Consider the following 16,104-nt stretch of genomic DNA (forward strand, 5'->3'; position numbering starts at 1 on the left):
GGGCTAAACTCTGTTCCTAATTTTGTTATTGTTTATTGCATTTTATTTTCTCCTTTTTTGACTCATGTATGTTTCAAACAGAAATAAAAAAAATTCTATAAAATTACATGCACTAATAAAATGGAATGTTATTACTATAATGGCATGTTAACCCCAACTAACCACTACATCCTAATCTAGAAAAAAGAATCTCTGTATACTCGATTGTTTTAACAAATTAGGTAGCTGATTTATTCTGCCTACCCGTTGGATGTAAACACTCTCTGGTTGCTAATTAACTGGTTTGATGGTTTCTCTAGTCTCAACATCACAATTTTTTTTATCTAATCAAGTGCACTCCAAAATGTACGCATTTTTCAAAGGGTGAAAAGGAACAATGGCTTCAAGACAGAGTTAAATAGCTTATTTCAGTGATGTTTGGTTTTTTTTTACACAGTAGTTTGAGTGTTAGGTCAGAGATTCACTTTTGGTGTGTTTGAGGGGTGTTTGCACTGTTATCTGTCATAGAAGGGGATGACCCTTTGTGGTATCTGTTTTTGGTGGGTTGTCTCAGGTAAGGTTGTGCAGTGCAGGAATAGCCAAGGGCGGTAGGTGTTTTCAGTGGGAATATGAAGAAAGGGGTATAGGTATTTGCAGTTATAATTAGAGGTAGGAAGGGCCTAAGGCAGTGAGGGCATGCTGGCAGTTTAGGGTGTCTTGCAGGATTGGAGACATTAAGGCCAGTATAAGAATTATACTGGCATTTAAATGTAAAACCTACAGCAGTTTAATTTGATTTTTTTTTAATGATTTTTGTTACTGTTTTGGATGTAGAAAATTGAGATGCCCTGAGAAATATTAGAAGAGTGACAAGTCTTAAAGGGGTATTAAACACTAGATAAATGTTAGATAGAATGCTTAATATGATGATCAATAATATGCAAATGTATGGTTTTAATTGCATTAGTTGATTAAAGGGACATTAAACCCCCCAAAAATATTTCATGATTCAGATAGAGGATACCATTTTTAACCCCTTAATGACCGGACCATTTTTCAATTTTCTTACACTTAATGACAATGGCTATTTTTACATTTCTGCAGTGTTTGTGTTTAGCTGTAATTTTCCTCTTACTCATTTACTGTACCCACACATATTATATACCATTTTTCTCGCCATTAAATGGATTTTCTAAAGATACCATTATTTTCATCATATCTTATAATTTACTATATAAAAAAATATAAAATATGAGGAATAAATTGAAAAAAACACTTTTTCTAACTTTGACCCCCAAAATCTGTTACACATCTACAACCACCAAAATACACCCATTCTAAATAGTTTCTAAATTTTGTCCCGAGCTTAGAAATACCCAATGTTTACATGTTCTTTGCTTTTTTGCAAGTTATAGTGCCATAAATACAAGTAGCACTTTGCTATTTCCAAACCACTTTTTTTCAAAATTAGCGCTAGTTACATTGGAACACTGATATCTGTCAGGAATCCCTGAATATCCCTTGACATGTATATATTTATATTTAGAAGACATCCCAAAGTATTGATCTAGGCCCATTTAGGTATATTTCATGCCACCATTTCACCGCCAAAGGCGATCAAATAAAAAAAATTGTTGACTTTTTCACAAATTTTTTCACAAACTTTAGGTTTCTTGCTGAATTTATTTACAAACAACTTGTGCAATTATGGCATAAATGGTTGTAAATACTTCTCTGGGATCCCCTTTGTTCAGAAATAGCAGACATATATGGCTTTGGCGTTGCTTTCCACTAAATGCCGCTGCACACCACACATGTATTATGCCCAGCAGTGAAGGGGTTAATTAGGGAGCTTTAAGGTTTAATTTTAGCTTTAGTGTAGTAGACAACCCAAATTATTGATCTAGGCCCATTTTGGTATATTTCATGCCACCATTTCACCGCCAAATACGATCAAATAAAAAAAAAAAACTTACATTTTTCACAATTTTAGGTTTCTCACTGAAATTATTTACAAACAGCTTGTGCAATTATGGCACAAATGGTTGTAAATGCTTCTCTGGGATCCCCTTTGTTCAGAAATAGCAGACATATATGGCTTTGGCGTTGCTTTTTGGTAATAATAAGGCTGTTAAATACTGCTGCGCACCACACTTGTAATATGACCAGCAGTTAAGGGGTTAATTAGGTAGCTTGTAGGGTTAATATTTAGCTTTAGTGAAGAGATCAGCCTCCCACCTGACACATCCCACCCACTGATTCCCCCCCTCAAACAGCTCTCCTCCCTCCCCCACCTCACAATTATCACCGCCATCTTAAGTACTGGCAGAAAGTCTGCCAGTACTGAAATAAAAAAATATATATATTTTTTTTCATACAGTCTGCAGTGATGGATCCCCCCTTACCCCACAACCTCCCTGATCCCCCCCATACATCTCTCTAACCCTCCCCCTCTACCTATTTGCCGCCATCTTGGGTACTGGCAGCTGCCTGCCAGTACCCAATTTGCCCCCCCAAAATAGTTTTTTTTTTACTTTTTATATGAATTTTTTGTTTTCTGTAGTGTAGCTGGTCCCCCTAAATGATCTTACATCCCTCCCAGATCCCTTACTAAATAACTGAGAACCCCTGCAGCTACATCAGTCTTTTTTTTCCCATTTGTTTGCACCCGCCCGCCGCCCCCCCCCCCCCCCGGCCGCAACAGCCACCCGGGCAGGAAGCACTGACAATGTGAAATCGGTTTGCCTATGATCAACAGGATATAATCTACAAAAGCTGCTCCCACCAACTGATTTGTTAACAACAATTGCCGATGCAGAGAGGGCCACAAAGTGGCCCTTACTGCATTGGTATGTAAAATAGGGGATTGCAGTGATGCCTCAATATTGAGGCATGACTACAATCCCTTGTAAGTCGCTTCCAGCACTTCAGACAACAGAGGACGTACCAGGTACGTCAATTATCATTAAGGGAAGTTTTTTCTATGACGTACCTGGTACGTCCTTCTCTCATTAAGGGGTTAAAAAGTTTCCAATTTACTTCTATTATCAATTTTTTTTCATTCTCATGTTATTCTTTGTTAAAGAGATACCTAGGTAGGTAGCGTGCACATGCCTGAAGTACTACACGACAGGAAATAGTGCTGCCATCTAGTGCCCCTGCTAATGTATAACATTGTTGCAAAACTGCTGCTAAATAGTGCTGCAGACACGTGCATACTCTTGAGCTTACATTTCTGCTTTTGCACAAAGGGTAACAAGAAAACTAAGAAAATTTGATAATAGAAGTAAATTAGAAAGTTGTTTAAAATGTTATGTTCTATCTAAATCATGAAATAAAAAAAAATTGGGTTTTATGTATTACTATTATTATTGAAAGTAATTTCTTTCATGTAATTAGCAAGAGTCCATGAGCTAGTGACGTATGGGATATACATTCCTACCAGGAGGGGCAAAGTTTCCCAAACCTTAAAATGCCTATAAATATACCCCTCACCACACCCACAATTCAGTTTTACAAACTTTGCCTCCTGTGGAGGTGGTGAAGTAAGTTTGTGCTAGATTCTACGTTGATATGCGCTCCGCAGCAGGTTGGAGCCCGGTTTTCCTCTCAGCGTGCAGTGAATGTCAGAGGGATGTGAGGAGAGTATTGCCTATTTGAATGCAATGATCTCCTTCTACAGGGTCTATTTCATAGGTTCTCTCTTATCGGTCGTAGAGATTCATCTCTTACCTCCCTTTTCAGATCGACGATATACTCTTATATATATACCATTACCTCTGCTGATTTTCGTTTCAGTACTGGTTTGCCTTTCTACAACATGTAGATGAGTGTCCTGGGGTAAGTAAGTAAGCTTATTTTCTGTGACACTCTAAGCTATGGTTAGGCACTTTTTTATAAAGTTCTAAATATATGTATTCAAACATTTATTTGCCTTGACTCAGGATGTTCAACATTCCTTATTTTCAGACAGTCAGTTTCATACTTAGGATAAATGCATTTGTTTCAATCATTTTTTCTTACCTTAAAAAATTTGACTTTTTCCCTGTGGGCTGTTAGGCTCGCGGGGGCTGAAAATGCTTCATTTTAATGCGTCATTCTTGGCGCAGACTTTTTTGGCGCAAAATTTTTTTTTCTGTTTCCGGCGTCATACGTGTCGCCGGAAGTTGCGTCATTTTTTTTACTTTTTTTGCGTCAAAAGTGTCGGCGTTCCGGATGTGGCGTCATTTTTGGCGCCAAAAGCATTTAGGCGCCAAATAATGTGGGCGTCTTATTTGGCGCTAAAAAATATGGGCGTCATTTTTGTCTCCACATTATTTAAGTCTCATTATTTATTGCTTCTGGTTGCTAGAAGCTTGTTCACTGGCATTTTTTCCCATTCCTGAAACTGTCATTTAAGGAATTTGATCAATTTTGCTTTATATGTTGTTTTTTCTATTACATATTGCAAGATGTTCCACGTTGCAACTGAGTCAGAAGATACTTCAGGAAAATCGCTGCCCGGTGCTGGAGCTACCAAGCTAAGTGTATCTGCTATAAACTTTTGGTATCTGTTTCTCCAGCTGTTGTTTGTATTGCATGTCATGACAAACTTATTAATGCAGATAAAATTTCCTTTAGTACTGTTACATTACCTGTTGCTGTTCCGTCAACATCTAATTTTCAGAGTGTTCCTGATAACATAAGAGATTTTATTTTTTAAATCCATTAAGAAGGCTATGTCTGTTATTTCTCCTTCTAGTATACATAAAAGTCTTTTAAAACTTCTCTTTTTTCAGATGAATTTTTAAATGAACATCATCATTTTGATACTGATAATGGTTCTTCTGGTTCAGAGGTTTCTGTCTCAGAGGTTGATGCTGATAAATCTTTGTATTTGTTCAAGATGGAATTTATTCGTTCTTTACTTAAAGAAGTATTAATTGCATTAGAAATAGAGGATTCTGGTCCTCTTGATACTAAATCTAAACGTTTAAATAAGGTTTTTAAATCTCCTGTAGTTATTCCAGAAGTGTTTTCTCTCCCTGATGCTATTTCTGAAGTAATTTCCAGGGAATGGAATAATTTGGGTAATTCATTTACTCCTTCTAAAACGTTTAAGCAATTATATCCTGTGCCATCTGACAGATTAGAGTTTTTTGGGACAAAATCCCTAAGGTTAATGGGGCTGTCTCTACTCCTGCTAAACGTACTATACGGCAGATAGTACTTCATTTTAAGGATCCTTTAGATAGGAAAATTGAATCCTTTCTAAGAAAAGCTTACTTATGTTCAGGTAATCTTCTTAGACCTGCTATATTTTTAGCGGATGTTGCTGCAGCTTCAACTTTTTGGTTAGAAGCTTTAGCGCAACAAGTAACAGATCATAATTTTATAGCTTTATTATTATTCTATAACATGCTAATAATTTTATTTGTGATACCATCTTTTGATATCATTAGAGTTGATGTCAGGTATATGTCTCTAGCTATTTTAGCTAGAAAAGCTTTATGGCTTAAAACTTGGAATGCTGATATGTCTTCTAAGTCAACTTTGCTTTCCCTTTCTTTCCAGGGTAATAAATTATTCGGTTCTCAGTTGGATTCTATTATCTCAACTGTTACTGGAGGGAAGGGAACTTTTTTACCAAAGGATAAAAAATCTAAGGTAAATTTAGGTCTAATAATCGTTTTCGTTCCTTTCCTCACAACAAGGAACAAAAGCCTGATCCTTCATCCTCAGGAGCGGTATCAGTTTGGAAACCATTTCCAGTTTGGAATATATCCAAGCCTTATAGAAACCTAAAGCCAGCTCCTAAGTACCCATGAAGGTGCGGCCCTCATTCCAGCTCAGCTGGTATGGGGCAGATTACGTTTTCTTCAAAGAAATTTGGATCAATTCCGTTCACAATCTCTGGTTTCAGAACATTGTTTCAGAAAGGTACAGAATTGGCTTCAAGTTAAGGCCTCCTGCAAAGAGATTTTTTTCTTTCCCGTGTCCCAGTAAACACAGCAAAGGCTCAGCATTTCTGAAATGTGTTTCAGATCTAGAGTTGACTGGAGTAATTATGCCAGTTCCAGTTCTGGAACAGGGGCTAGGGTTTTATTCTATCTCTTCATTGTACCAAAGAAGGTCAATTCCTTCAGACCAGTTCCGGATCTATCAATATTGAATCGTTATGTAAGGATACCAACATTCAAGATGGTAACTGTAGGACTATCCTGCCTTTTGTTTAGCAAGGGCATTATATGTCTACAATAGATTTACAGGATGCATATCTGCATATTCCGATTCATCCAGATCTGTCTTCACATTTTCGCAGAATCTCATACGAATCGACTTGTGTTGTTTCTTCAAGATCATGGTTGGAGGATCAATTTACCAAAAAGTTCATTGATTCCTCAGACAAGGGTAAGCTTTTTAGGTTTCCAGATAGATTCAGTGTCTATGACTCTGTCCTTGTCAGACAAGAGAAGTTTAACATTGATATCAGCTTGTCAAAACCTTCAGTCACAATCATTCCCTTTGGTAGCCTTATGCATGGAAATTTTAGGTCTTAGGACTGCCGCATCGGATGCGATCTCCTTTGCTCGTTTTCACATGCGACCTCTTCAGCTCTGTATGCTGAACCAATGGTGCAGGGATTACACAAAGATATCTCAATTAATATCTTTAAACCGATTATACGACACTCTCTGACGTGGTGGACGGATCACCATCGTTTAGTTCAGGGGGCTTCTTTGTTCTTCCGACCTGGACTATAATCTCAACAGATGCAAGTATTACAGGTTGGGGAGCTGTGTGGGGGTCTCTGACGGCACAAGGGGTTTGGGAATCTCAGGAGGTGAGATTACCGATCAATATTTGGAACTCCGTGCAATTTTCAGAGCTCTTCAGTCTTGGCCTCTTCTGAAGAGAGAGTTGTTCATTTGTTTTCAGATAGACAATGTCACAACTGTGGCATACATCAATCATCAAGGAGGGACTCACAGTCCTCTGGCTATGAAAGAAGTATCTAAAATTTTGGTTTGGGCGGAATCCAGCTCCTGTCTAATCTCTGCGGTTCATATCCCAGGTATAGACAATTGGGAAGCGGATTATCTCAGTCGCCAAACGTTGCATCCGGGCGAATGGTCTCTTCACCCAGAGGTATTTCTTCAGATTGTTCAAATGTGGGAACTCCCAGAAATAGATCTGATGGCTTCTCATCTAAACAAGAAACTTCCCTGGTATCTGTCCAGATCCCGGGATCCTCGGGCGGAGGCAGTGGATGCATTATCACTTCCTTGGAAGTATCATCCTGCCTATATCTTTCCGCCTCTAGTTCTTCTTCCAAAAGTATTCTCCAAGATTCTACAGGAATGCTCGTTTGTCCTGCTGGTAGCTCCAGCATGGCCTCACAGGTTTTGGTATGCGGATCTTGTCCGGATGGCCTCTTGCCAGCTGTGGACTCTTCCGTTAAGACCAGACTTTCTGTCGCAAGGTCCTTTCTTCCATCAGGATCTCAAATCCTTAAATTTTAAGGTATGGAGTTTGAACGCTTGATTCTTGGTCAAAGAGGTTTCTCTGACTCTGTGATTAATACTATGTGACAGGCTCGTAAATCTGTATCTAGAGAGATATATTATAGAGTCTGGAAGACTTATATTTCTTAGTGTCTTTCTCATCATTTTTCTTGGCATTCTTTTTGAATACCGAGAATTTTACAGTTTCTTCAGGATGGTTTAGATAACGGTTTGTCCGCAAGTTCCTTGAATGGACAAATCTCTGCTCTTTCTGTTCTTTTTCACAGAAAGTTTGCTAATCTTCCTGATATTCATTGTTTTGTACAAGCTTTGGTTCGTATAAAACCTGTCTTTAAGTCAATTTCTCCTCCTTGGAGTTTGAATTTGGTTCTGGGGGCTCTTCAAGCTCCTCCTTTTGAACCCATGTATTCTTTGGTCATTCAATTACTTTCTTGGAAAGTTTTGTTTCTTTTGGCCATCTCTTCTACCAGAAGAGTCTCTGAATTAGCTGCTCTTTCTTGTGAGTCTCCTTTTCTGATTTTTCATCAGGATAAGGCGGTGCTGCAAACTTCTTTTGAATTTTTTACCTAAGGTTGTGAATTCTAACAACATTAGTAGAGAAATTGTGGTTCCTTCATTGTGTCCTAATCCTATGAATTCTAAGGAGAAATCATTGCATTTTTGGATGCTGTTAGTAGCTTCAACATAATAATACAAAGCTCTAAGTCTTTCCGAAAGACTTCTAGTCTATTTGTCATCTTTTCCGGTTCTAGAAAAGGCCAGAAAGCTTCTGCCATTTCTTTGGCATCTTGGTTGAAATCTTTATTTCATCATGCCTATGTCGAGTCGGGTAAAATTCTGCCTCGAAGGATTACAGCTCATTCTACTAGGTCAGTTTCTACTTCCTGGGCGTTTAGGAATGAAGCTTCGGTTGATCAGATTTGCAAAGCAGCAACTTGGTCCTCTTTGCATACTTTTACTAAATTCTACCATTTTTATGTGTTTTCTTCTTCTGAAGCAGTTTTTGGTAGAAAAGTACTTCAGGCAGTGGTTTCAGTTTGAATCTTCTGTTTATGTTTTTCATTAAACTTTATTTTGGGTGTGGATTATTTTCAGCAGGAATTGGCTGTCTTTATTTTATCCCTCCCTCTCTAGTGACTCTTGCGTGGAAAGATCCACATCTTGGGTAGTCATTATCCCATACGTCACTAGCTCATGGACTCTTGCTAATTACATGAAAGAAAACATAATTTATGTAAGAACTTACCTGATAAATTCATTTCTTTCATATTAGCAAGAGTCCATGAGGCCCGCCCTTTTTTGTGGTGGTTATGATTTTTTTGTATAAAGCACAATTATTCCAATTCCTTATTTTATATGCTTTCGCACTTTTTTCTTATCACCCCACTTCTTGGCTATTCGTTAAACTGAATTGTGGGTGTGGTGAGGGGTGTATTTATAGGCATTTTAAGGTTTGGGAAACTTTGCCCCTCCTGGTAGGAATGTATATCCCATACGTCACTAGCTCATGGACTCTTGCTAATATGAAAGAAATGAATTTATCAGGTAAGTTCTTACATAAATTATGTTTTTTAGTGTTTATAAAGCAGTGGTCAGCACCGTATTGTAATATAGGTTTCTCTCTCTACTGAGGCCAATTAGGGACAGTTAAATGGGTAACTAAAGTGTGCCACAAATGACTGTGTGGAATATAGCAGTGTTATGACAGAAGTATGCACTTCCTCTTTTACCAGGAATTGGAAAGCCCACAATTTTCAAAAATAAATTACAGCAAAAGGGGGAAAAAGAAAAAATATATAAGTATATTGCAAAGTTTTTTTTAAATACATATAATTAAACCTTTGGGATTACAGTCTAAATATGGTTATAAGGCGATTTTTACCATTCCAGCTACACGCCATGTTTAATTCTTTAGGCTGAATTACTGTGGAGTTATCAAAGGTAATTCTGATACAAAAATTTGTACACTCAAATTAGTTCTTAATTTGCTGAATAGCCTCTGATTTATTTCTAGATGATTAGTCTGGTTTACTACTTCAGCCAATTACCCTGAAGAAAACACATAAGCTTTATAGCCATAAAACCTATCTGTGGGGACCATGACTGAAAGTTGAACACTTTATTTCTTTATTTCTGTTTCACAGTACAAAATGTTGTCCCCTACGAGCCTCTGGCTGATGTTTATTTTGCAACATTCTAGTACTAAGACACATATACATGTTTGTAAAGTGTTTATAGCCAAACCGGATAATAAAATGATCTGCCTCTATTTGTACTTTGCTCAGGAGACATAAAATTCATGCTAGTTTTGCTTTTGCAGAAAATACCTTGTGATGTGGCTTATACTGCCTTAGGACTCAATTTTTTTTATTCGATATTATTCATTGGTGTAAAAACTAATGAGTAGAAACAAAACATCTAAACATGGAAACCATTTTAAACGAAACCAAATTCTGACTAAGAAGGGAAGACATCTATTTTTGATATGTTCCTATTCATGTCCCAACTCAGCTGTATATAAAGGGTATCGTGTCCTTCTAAATAATGTGGGGCCAATGTAGTGCAATGAGGAACAACAAAAAGACTTGAGGACTACACACAGGGGAAGTAAAGCACTCAAGTAATATGCAGAAAAAGAAAATACTTCCATCATAATTTATACGTTTGATATTTATGCTTTAATACTTACATGTAATGCCCAGTTTGTAAAGATGTCTGAATCTCTGATTGTAGCCCTCCCCCGGAACATAGTCACCAAGGCCAATTGTGCTTAAAGAAATGAAGCAAAAATAAAAAGACTCTAAGAAATTCCAGTCTTCTTCAAGAATAGAAAAAACCGCAGCTGGAATTAAAAAAAAACATGAAACCATGATGAAGCCTAAAACCAATGCATGAACTATGGAAACTATCTGCTTGGAAAAACCCCAGCGGAGATGAATATACAAAACTGGCCGTCGTGTCACATAGACAATGAGACGCTGAACCAATGCCGTTAAAAAAAGAAGCGTGAAAGGGATCCCAATGACCGAGTAAATTATACAGAAGGTTTTGCCTCCATCTGACAAGGGCACACTGTGACCATATCCTGAAATGAGATAAAGGTTAAATACATTAGGAGACAGTTTTAAATAGCAAGATCATTCATTATTAATTATATTATTGATTGTTAATGTCTACAAACCAACAAAGAAAAAGACAATATATTAGACAATTTTGTTTCATTAAAAGTCTTTCTAAATATCCAAACTTTAGAAAAATTTAAAATAACTTACTCAGAAAAGAAAAAACAGGACAAGACAAAAAAAAAAAGCGTGTTTAGTTCCTACAAAACTACTAGTGTACGAGGCAAAAAAAAAAAATCCAACTATAGTATGAGTTGAAAAAAAATAAAAGAAAATATATATATTGCATAGACAATTACTGGACTAGTAACTTGTCTCCCTTGGCTTTTAAGCTATAGTGATATTTTTATAGCCCTGTCAAAACATATAATTTGCTTGTATAACACACAACTGTGTGTCCTAGCACAAGTTATAAAACTTGTGGTGCCACTAAACCTCAGTCTCCCTTTCTTTGTCAGCTATTCTACTTTCTCATGACCATATAAACTGGGCTCTTTGAAGCAATATAAACTGTATTGCATGGTTGCTCTATCATGTGTGTAACAAAATGGTGAAGTGGAAACGTTACCTCATTGAGAAAAAAGTGCCTTTAGAGAAGGGGCACTGCACAGAAAAGGTGAATTTGGATAGCAGAAAATGAGAAAATATTACAAAGCCCCCACCCGGCTACTTTATAATGCCACTCGGCTGGCAACATTTTCTGTGGAGAACACTGAGATATACATACACACACCATCAGGAAAAAAGATTACAAAGTCTCAGATGATGGTTAGCTTTTTTTTTGTTTGTTTTTTAGCAGTATTTTTAATTAAGGTATGTACATTGTTTTTCTAAGACATAATGCTATTGCACACAGTATAGTGTAAACATAACTCTTATATGCACTGTTAAACCAAAACAATTCTGTGACTTGCTTCACTGCGATATTAACTTTATTGCGGTAACACTGTATATGTGTGCTAAATTGTGCAAGGATGGCTACAAGTACATACATAAATGGGTGATTGGTATGTAAATGTGTATAAGTGCACATAAGTATGTATCGGTGACTAGGGTATGCTTGTTAAACAATATTATAAAAACAGTGTGTGTGGGTAAGGGAAACTGGATATTTGTCTGTGTGCCTGTGTGTAAATGAATGGCTATGGGTAAGAACACGTGGCTATAACAAAATGTCTGTGTATACATAGGTGGCTATAGGTAATGTATGTGTGCAGATTGGTGGTTATGTATATCCAGATTGCTAAGGCTGCTAGGAATTTTTAACTTGGTCAATAAATTGCCACCAAAATCTGCTTGCATCTCTTACTTAAAGGGTCATGAAACCCTATTTCTTTCTATCATGATTTCTAATTTACTTCTACTATCAAATATTATTCATTCTCTTGGTATCTTTCTTTCATGTAATTAGCAAGAGTCCATGAGCTAGTGACGTATGGGATATACATTCCTACCAGGAGGGGCAAAGTTTCCCAAACCTTAAAATGCCTATAAATACACCCCTCACCACACCCACAATTCAGTTTTACAAACTTTGCCTCCGATGGAGGTGGTGAAGTAAGTTTGTGCTAGATTCTACGTTGATATGCGCTCCGCAGCAAGTTGGGGCCCGGTTTTCCTCTCAGCGTGCAGTGAATGTCAGAGGGATGTGAGGAGAGTATTGCCTATTTGAATGCAGTGATCTCCTTCTACGGGGTCTATTTCATAGGTTCTCTGTTATCGGTCGTAGAGATTAATCTCTTACCTCCCTTTTCAGATCGACGATATACTCTTATATATACCATTACCTCTGCTGATTCTCGTTTCAGTACTGGTTTGGCTTTCTACAAACATGTAGATGAGTGTCCTGGGGTAAGTAAATCTTATTTTCTGTGACACTCTAAGCTATGGTTGGGCACTTTATTTATAAAGTTCTAAATATATGTATTCAAACATTTATTTGCCTTGACTCAGAATGTTCAACATTCCTTATTTTTCAGACAGTCAGTTTCATATTTGGGATAAATGCATTTGTTTCAATCATTTTTTCTTACCTTAAAAAATTTGACTTTTTCCCTGTGGGCTGTTAGGCTCGCGGGGGCAGAAAATGCTTCATTTTATTGCGTCATTCTTGGCGCAGACTTTTTTGGCGCAAAATTTTTTTTCTGTTTCCGGCGTCATACGTGTCGCCGGAAGTTGCGTCATTTTTTGACGTTTTTTTGCGTCAAAAATGTCGGCGTTCCGGATGTGGCGTTATTTTTGGCGCCAAAAGCATTTAGGCGCCAAATAATGTGGGCGTCTTTTTTGGCGCTAAAAAATATGGGCGTCATTTTTGTCTCCACATTATTTAAGTCTCATTATTTATTGCTTCTGGTTGCTAGAAGCTTGTTCACTGGCATTTTTTTCCCATTCCTGAAACTGTCATTTAAGGAATTTGATCAATTTTGCTTTATATGTTGTTTTTTTCTTTTACATATTGCAAGATGTTCCACGTTGCAACTGAGTCAGAAGATACTTCAGAAAAATCACTGCACAGTGCTGGAGCTACCAAGCTAAGTGTATCTGCTATAAATTTTTGGTATCTGTTTCTCCAGCTGTTATTTGTATTGCATGTCATGTCAAACTTATTAATGCAGATAAAATTTCCTTTAGTACTGTTACATTACCTGTTGCTGTTCCGTCAACATCTAATTTTCAGAGTGTTCCTGATAACATAAGAGATTTTATTTTTTAAATCTATTAAGAAGGCTATGTCTGTTATTTCTCCTTCTAGTATACATAAAAGTCTTTTAAAACTTCTCTTTTTTCAGATGAATTTTTAAATGAACATCATCATTCTGATACTGATAATGGTTCTTCTGGTTCAGAGGTTTCTGTCTCAGAGGTTGATGCTGATAAATCTTTGTATTTGTTCAAGATGGAATTTATTCGTTCTTTACTTAAAGAAGTGTTATTTGCATTAGAAATAGAGGATTCTGGTCCTCTTGATACTAAATGTAAACGTTTAAATAAGGTTTTTAAATCTCCTGTAGTTATTCCAGAAGTGTTTTATCTCCCTGATGCTATTTCTGAAGTAATTTCCAGGGAATGGAATAATTTGGGTAATTTATTTACTCCTTCTAGACGTTTAAGCAAATTATATCCTGTGCCATCTGACAGATTAGAGTTTTTTGGGACAAAAATCCCTAAGGTTATGGGGCTGTCTCTACTCCTGCTAATGTACTACTATTCCTACGGCAGATAGTACTTCATTTAAGGATCCTTTAGATAGGAAAATTGAATCCTTTCTAAGAAAAGCTTACTTATGTTCAGGTAATCTTCTTAGACCTGCTATATTTTTAGCGGATGTTGCTGCAGCTTCAACTTTTTGTTTAGAAGCTTTAGCGCAACAAGTAACAGATCATAATTTTATAGCATTATTATTATTCTATAACATGCTAATAATTTTATTGGTGATACCATCTTTTGATATCATTAGAGTTGATGTCAGGTATATGTCTCTAGCTATTTTAGCTAGAAAAGCTTTATGGATAAACTTGGAATGCTGACATGTCTTCTAAGTCAACTTTGCTTTCCCTTTCTTTCCAGGGTAAATAATCATTTTCGTTCCTTTCCTCACAACAAGGAACAAAAGCCTGATCCTTCATCCTCAGGAGCGGTATCAGTTTGGAAACTATTTCCAGTTTGGAATATATCCAAGCCTTATAGAAACCTATAGCCAGCTCCTAAGTACCTATGAAGGTGCGGCCCTTATTCCAGCTCAGCTGGTATGGGGCAGATTACGTTTTCTTCAAAGAAATTTGGATCAATTCCGTTCTTAATCTCTGGTTTCAGAAACATTGTTTCAGAAAGGTACAGAATTGGCTTCAAGTTAAGGCCTCCTGCTAAGAGATTATTTTCTTTCCCGTGTCCCAGTTAACACAGCAAAGGCTCAGCATTTCTGAAATGTGTTTCAGATCTAGAGTTGGCTGGAGTATTTATGCCAGTTCCAGTTCTGGAACAGGGGCTGGGGTTTTATTTTATCTCTTCATTGTACCAAAGAAGGTCAATTCCTTCAGACCAGTTCCGGATCTATCATTATTGAATCGTTATGTTAGGTTACCAACATTCAAGATGGTTACTGTAGGACTATCCTGCCTTTTGTTTAGCAAGGGCATTATATGTCTACAATAGATTTACAGGATGTGTATCTGCATATTCCGATTCATCCAGATCACTTTTAGTGTCTGAGATTCTCTTTTTAGACAAGCATTACCAGTTTTGTGGCTCTACCGTTGGGCCTAGCCTCAGTTCCAATAATTTTTTTCAAAGGTTCTCGGTGCCCTTCTTTCTGTAATCAGAGAATAGGGTTTTGGTATTTCCTTATTTGGACGATATCTTGGTACTTGCTCAGTCTTCTCATTTTCGAAGAATCTCATACGAATCGACTTGTGTTGTTTCTTCAAGTTCATGGTTGGAGGATCAATTTACCAATCAGTTCATTGATTCCTCAGACAAGGGTAACCTTTTTAGGTTTCTAGATAGATTCAGTGTCTATGACTCTGTCCTTGTCAGACAAGAGAAGTTTAACATTGATATCAGCTTGTCAAAACCTTCAGTCACAATCATTCCCTTTGGTAGCCTTATGCATGGAAATGTTGGGTCTTAGGACTGCCGCATCAGATGCGATCTCCTTTGCGCGTTTTCACATGCGACCTCTTCAGCTCTGTATGCTGAACCAATGGTGCAGGGATTACTCAAAGATATCTCAATTAATATCTTTAAACCGATTTTACGACACTCTCTGACATGGTGGACAGATCACCATCGTTTAGTTCAGGGGGCTTCTTTGTTCTTCCGACCTGGACTATAATCTCAACAGATGCAAGTCTTACAGGTTGGGGAGCTGTGTGGGGGTATCTGACGGCACAAGGGGTTTGGGAATCTCAGGAGGTGAGATTTCCGATCAATATTTTGGAACTCCGTGCAATTTTCAGAGCTCTTCAGTCTTGGCCTCTTCTGAAGAGAGAGTTGTTCATTTGTTTTCAGATAGACAATGTCACAACTGTGGCATACATCAATCATCAAGGAGGGACTCACAGTCCTCTGGCTATGAAAGAAGTATCTCGAATTTTGGTTTGGGCGGAATCCAGCTCCTGTCTAATCTCTGCGGTTCATATCCCAGGTATGGACAATTGGAAAGCGGATTATCTCAGTCGCCAAACGTTGCATCCGGGCGAATGGTCTCTTCACCCAGAGGTATTTCTTCAGATTGTTCAAATGTGGGAACTTCCAGAAATAGATCTGATGGCTTCTCATCTAAACAAGAAACTTCCCTGGTATCTGTCCAGATCCCGGGATCCTCAGGCGGAGGCAGTGGATGCATTATCACTTCCTTGGAAGTATCATCCTGCCTATATCTTTCCGCCTCTAGTTCTTCTTCCAAGAGTAATCTCCAAGATTCTGAAGGAATGCTCATTTGTTCTGCTGGTAGCTCCGGCATGGCCTCACAGGTTTTGGTATGCGGATCTTGTCCGGGT

At 37.6% G+C, this 16,104-nt stretch overlaps 1 protein-coding gene across 1 annotated transcript in view; it reads right to left on the reverse strand.

Moving 5' to 3' along the window:
- Positions 1-16,104, reverse strand: part of KCNK1 (potassium two pore domain channel subfamily K member 1) — a 75,694-nt gene that overhangs the window by 25,780 nt on the left and 33,810 nt on the right. The window contains exon 2 of the mRNA XM_053710818.1: positions 10,174-10,569. Within this exon, the coding sequence (XP_053566793.1) occupies positions 10,174-10,569 (396 nt within the window). The remainder of the gene's footprint in view (positions 1-10,173; positions 10,570-16,104) is intronic.

The sequence above is a fragment of the Bombina bombina genome, chromosome 4, assembly GCF_027579735.1.
Source record: "Bombina bombina isolate aBomBom1 chromosome 4, aBomBom1.pri, whole genome shotgun sequence".
Classification (NCBI taxonomy): Eukaryota; Metazoa; Chordata; class Amphibia; order Anura; family Bombinatoridae; genus Bombina; species Bombina bombina.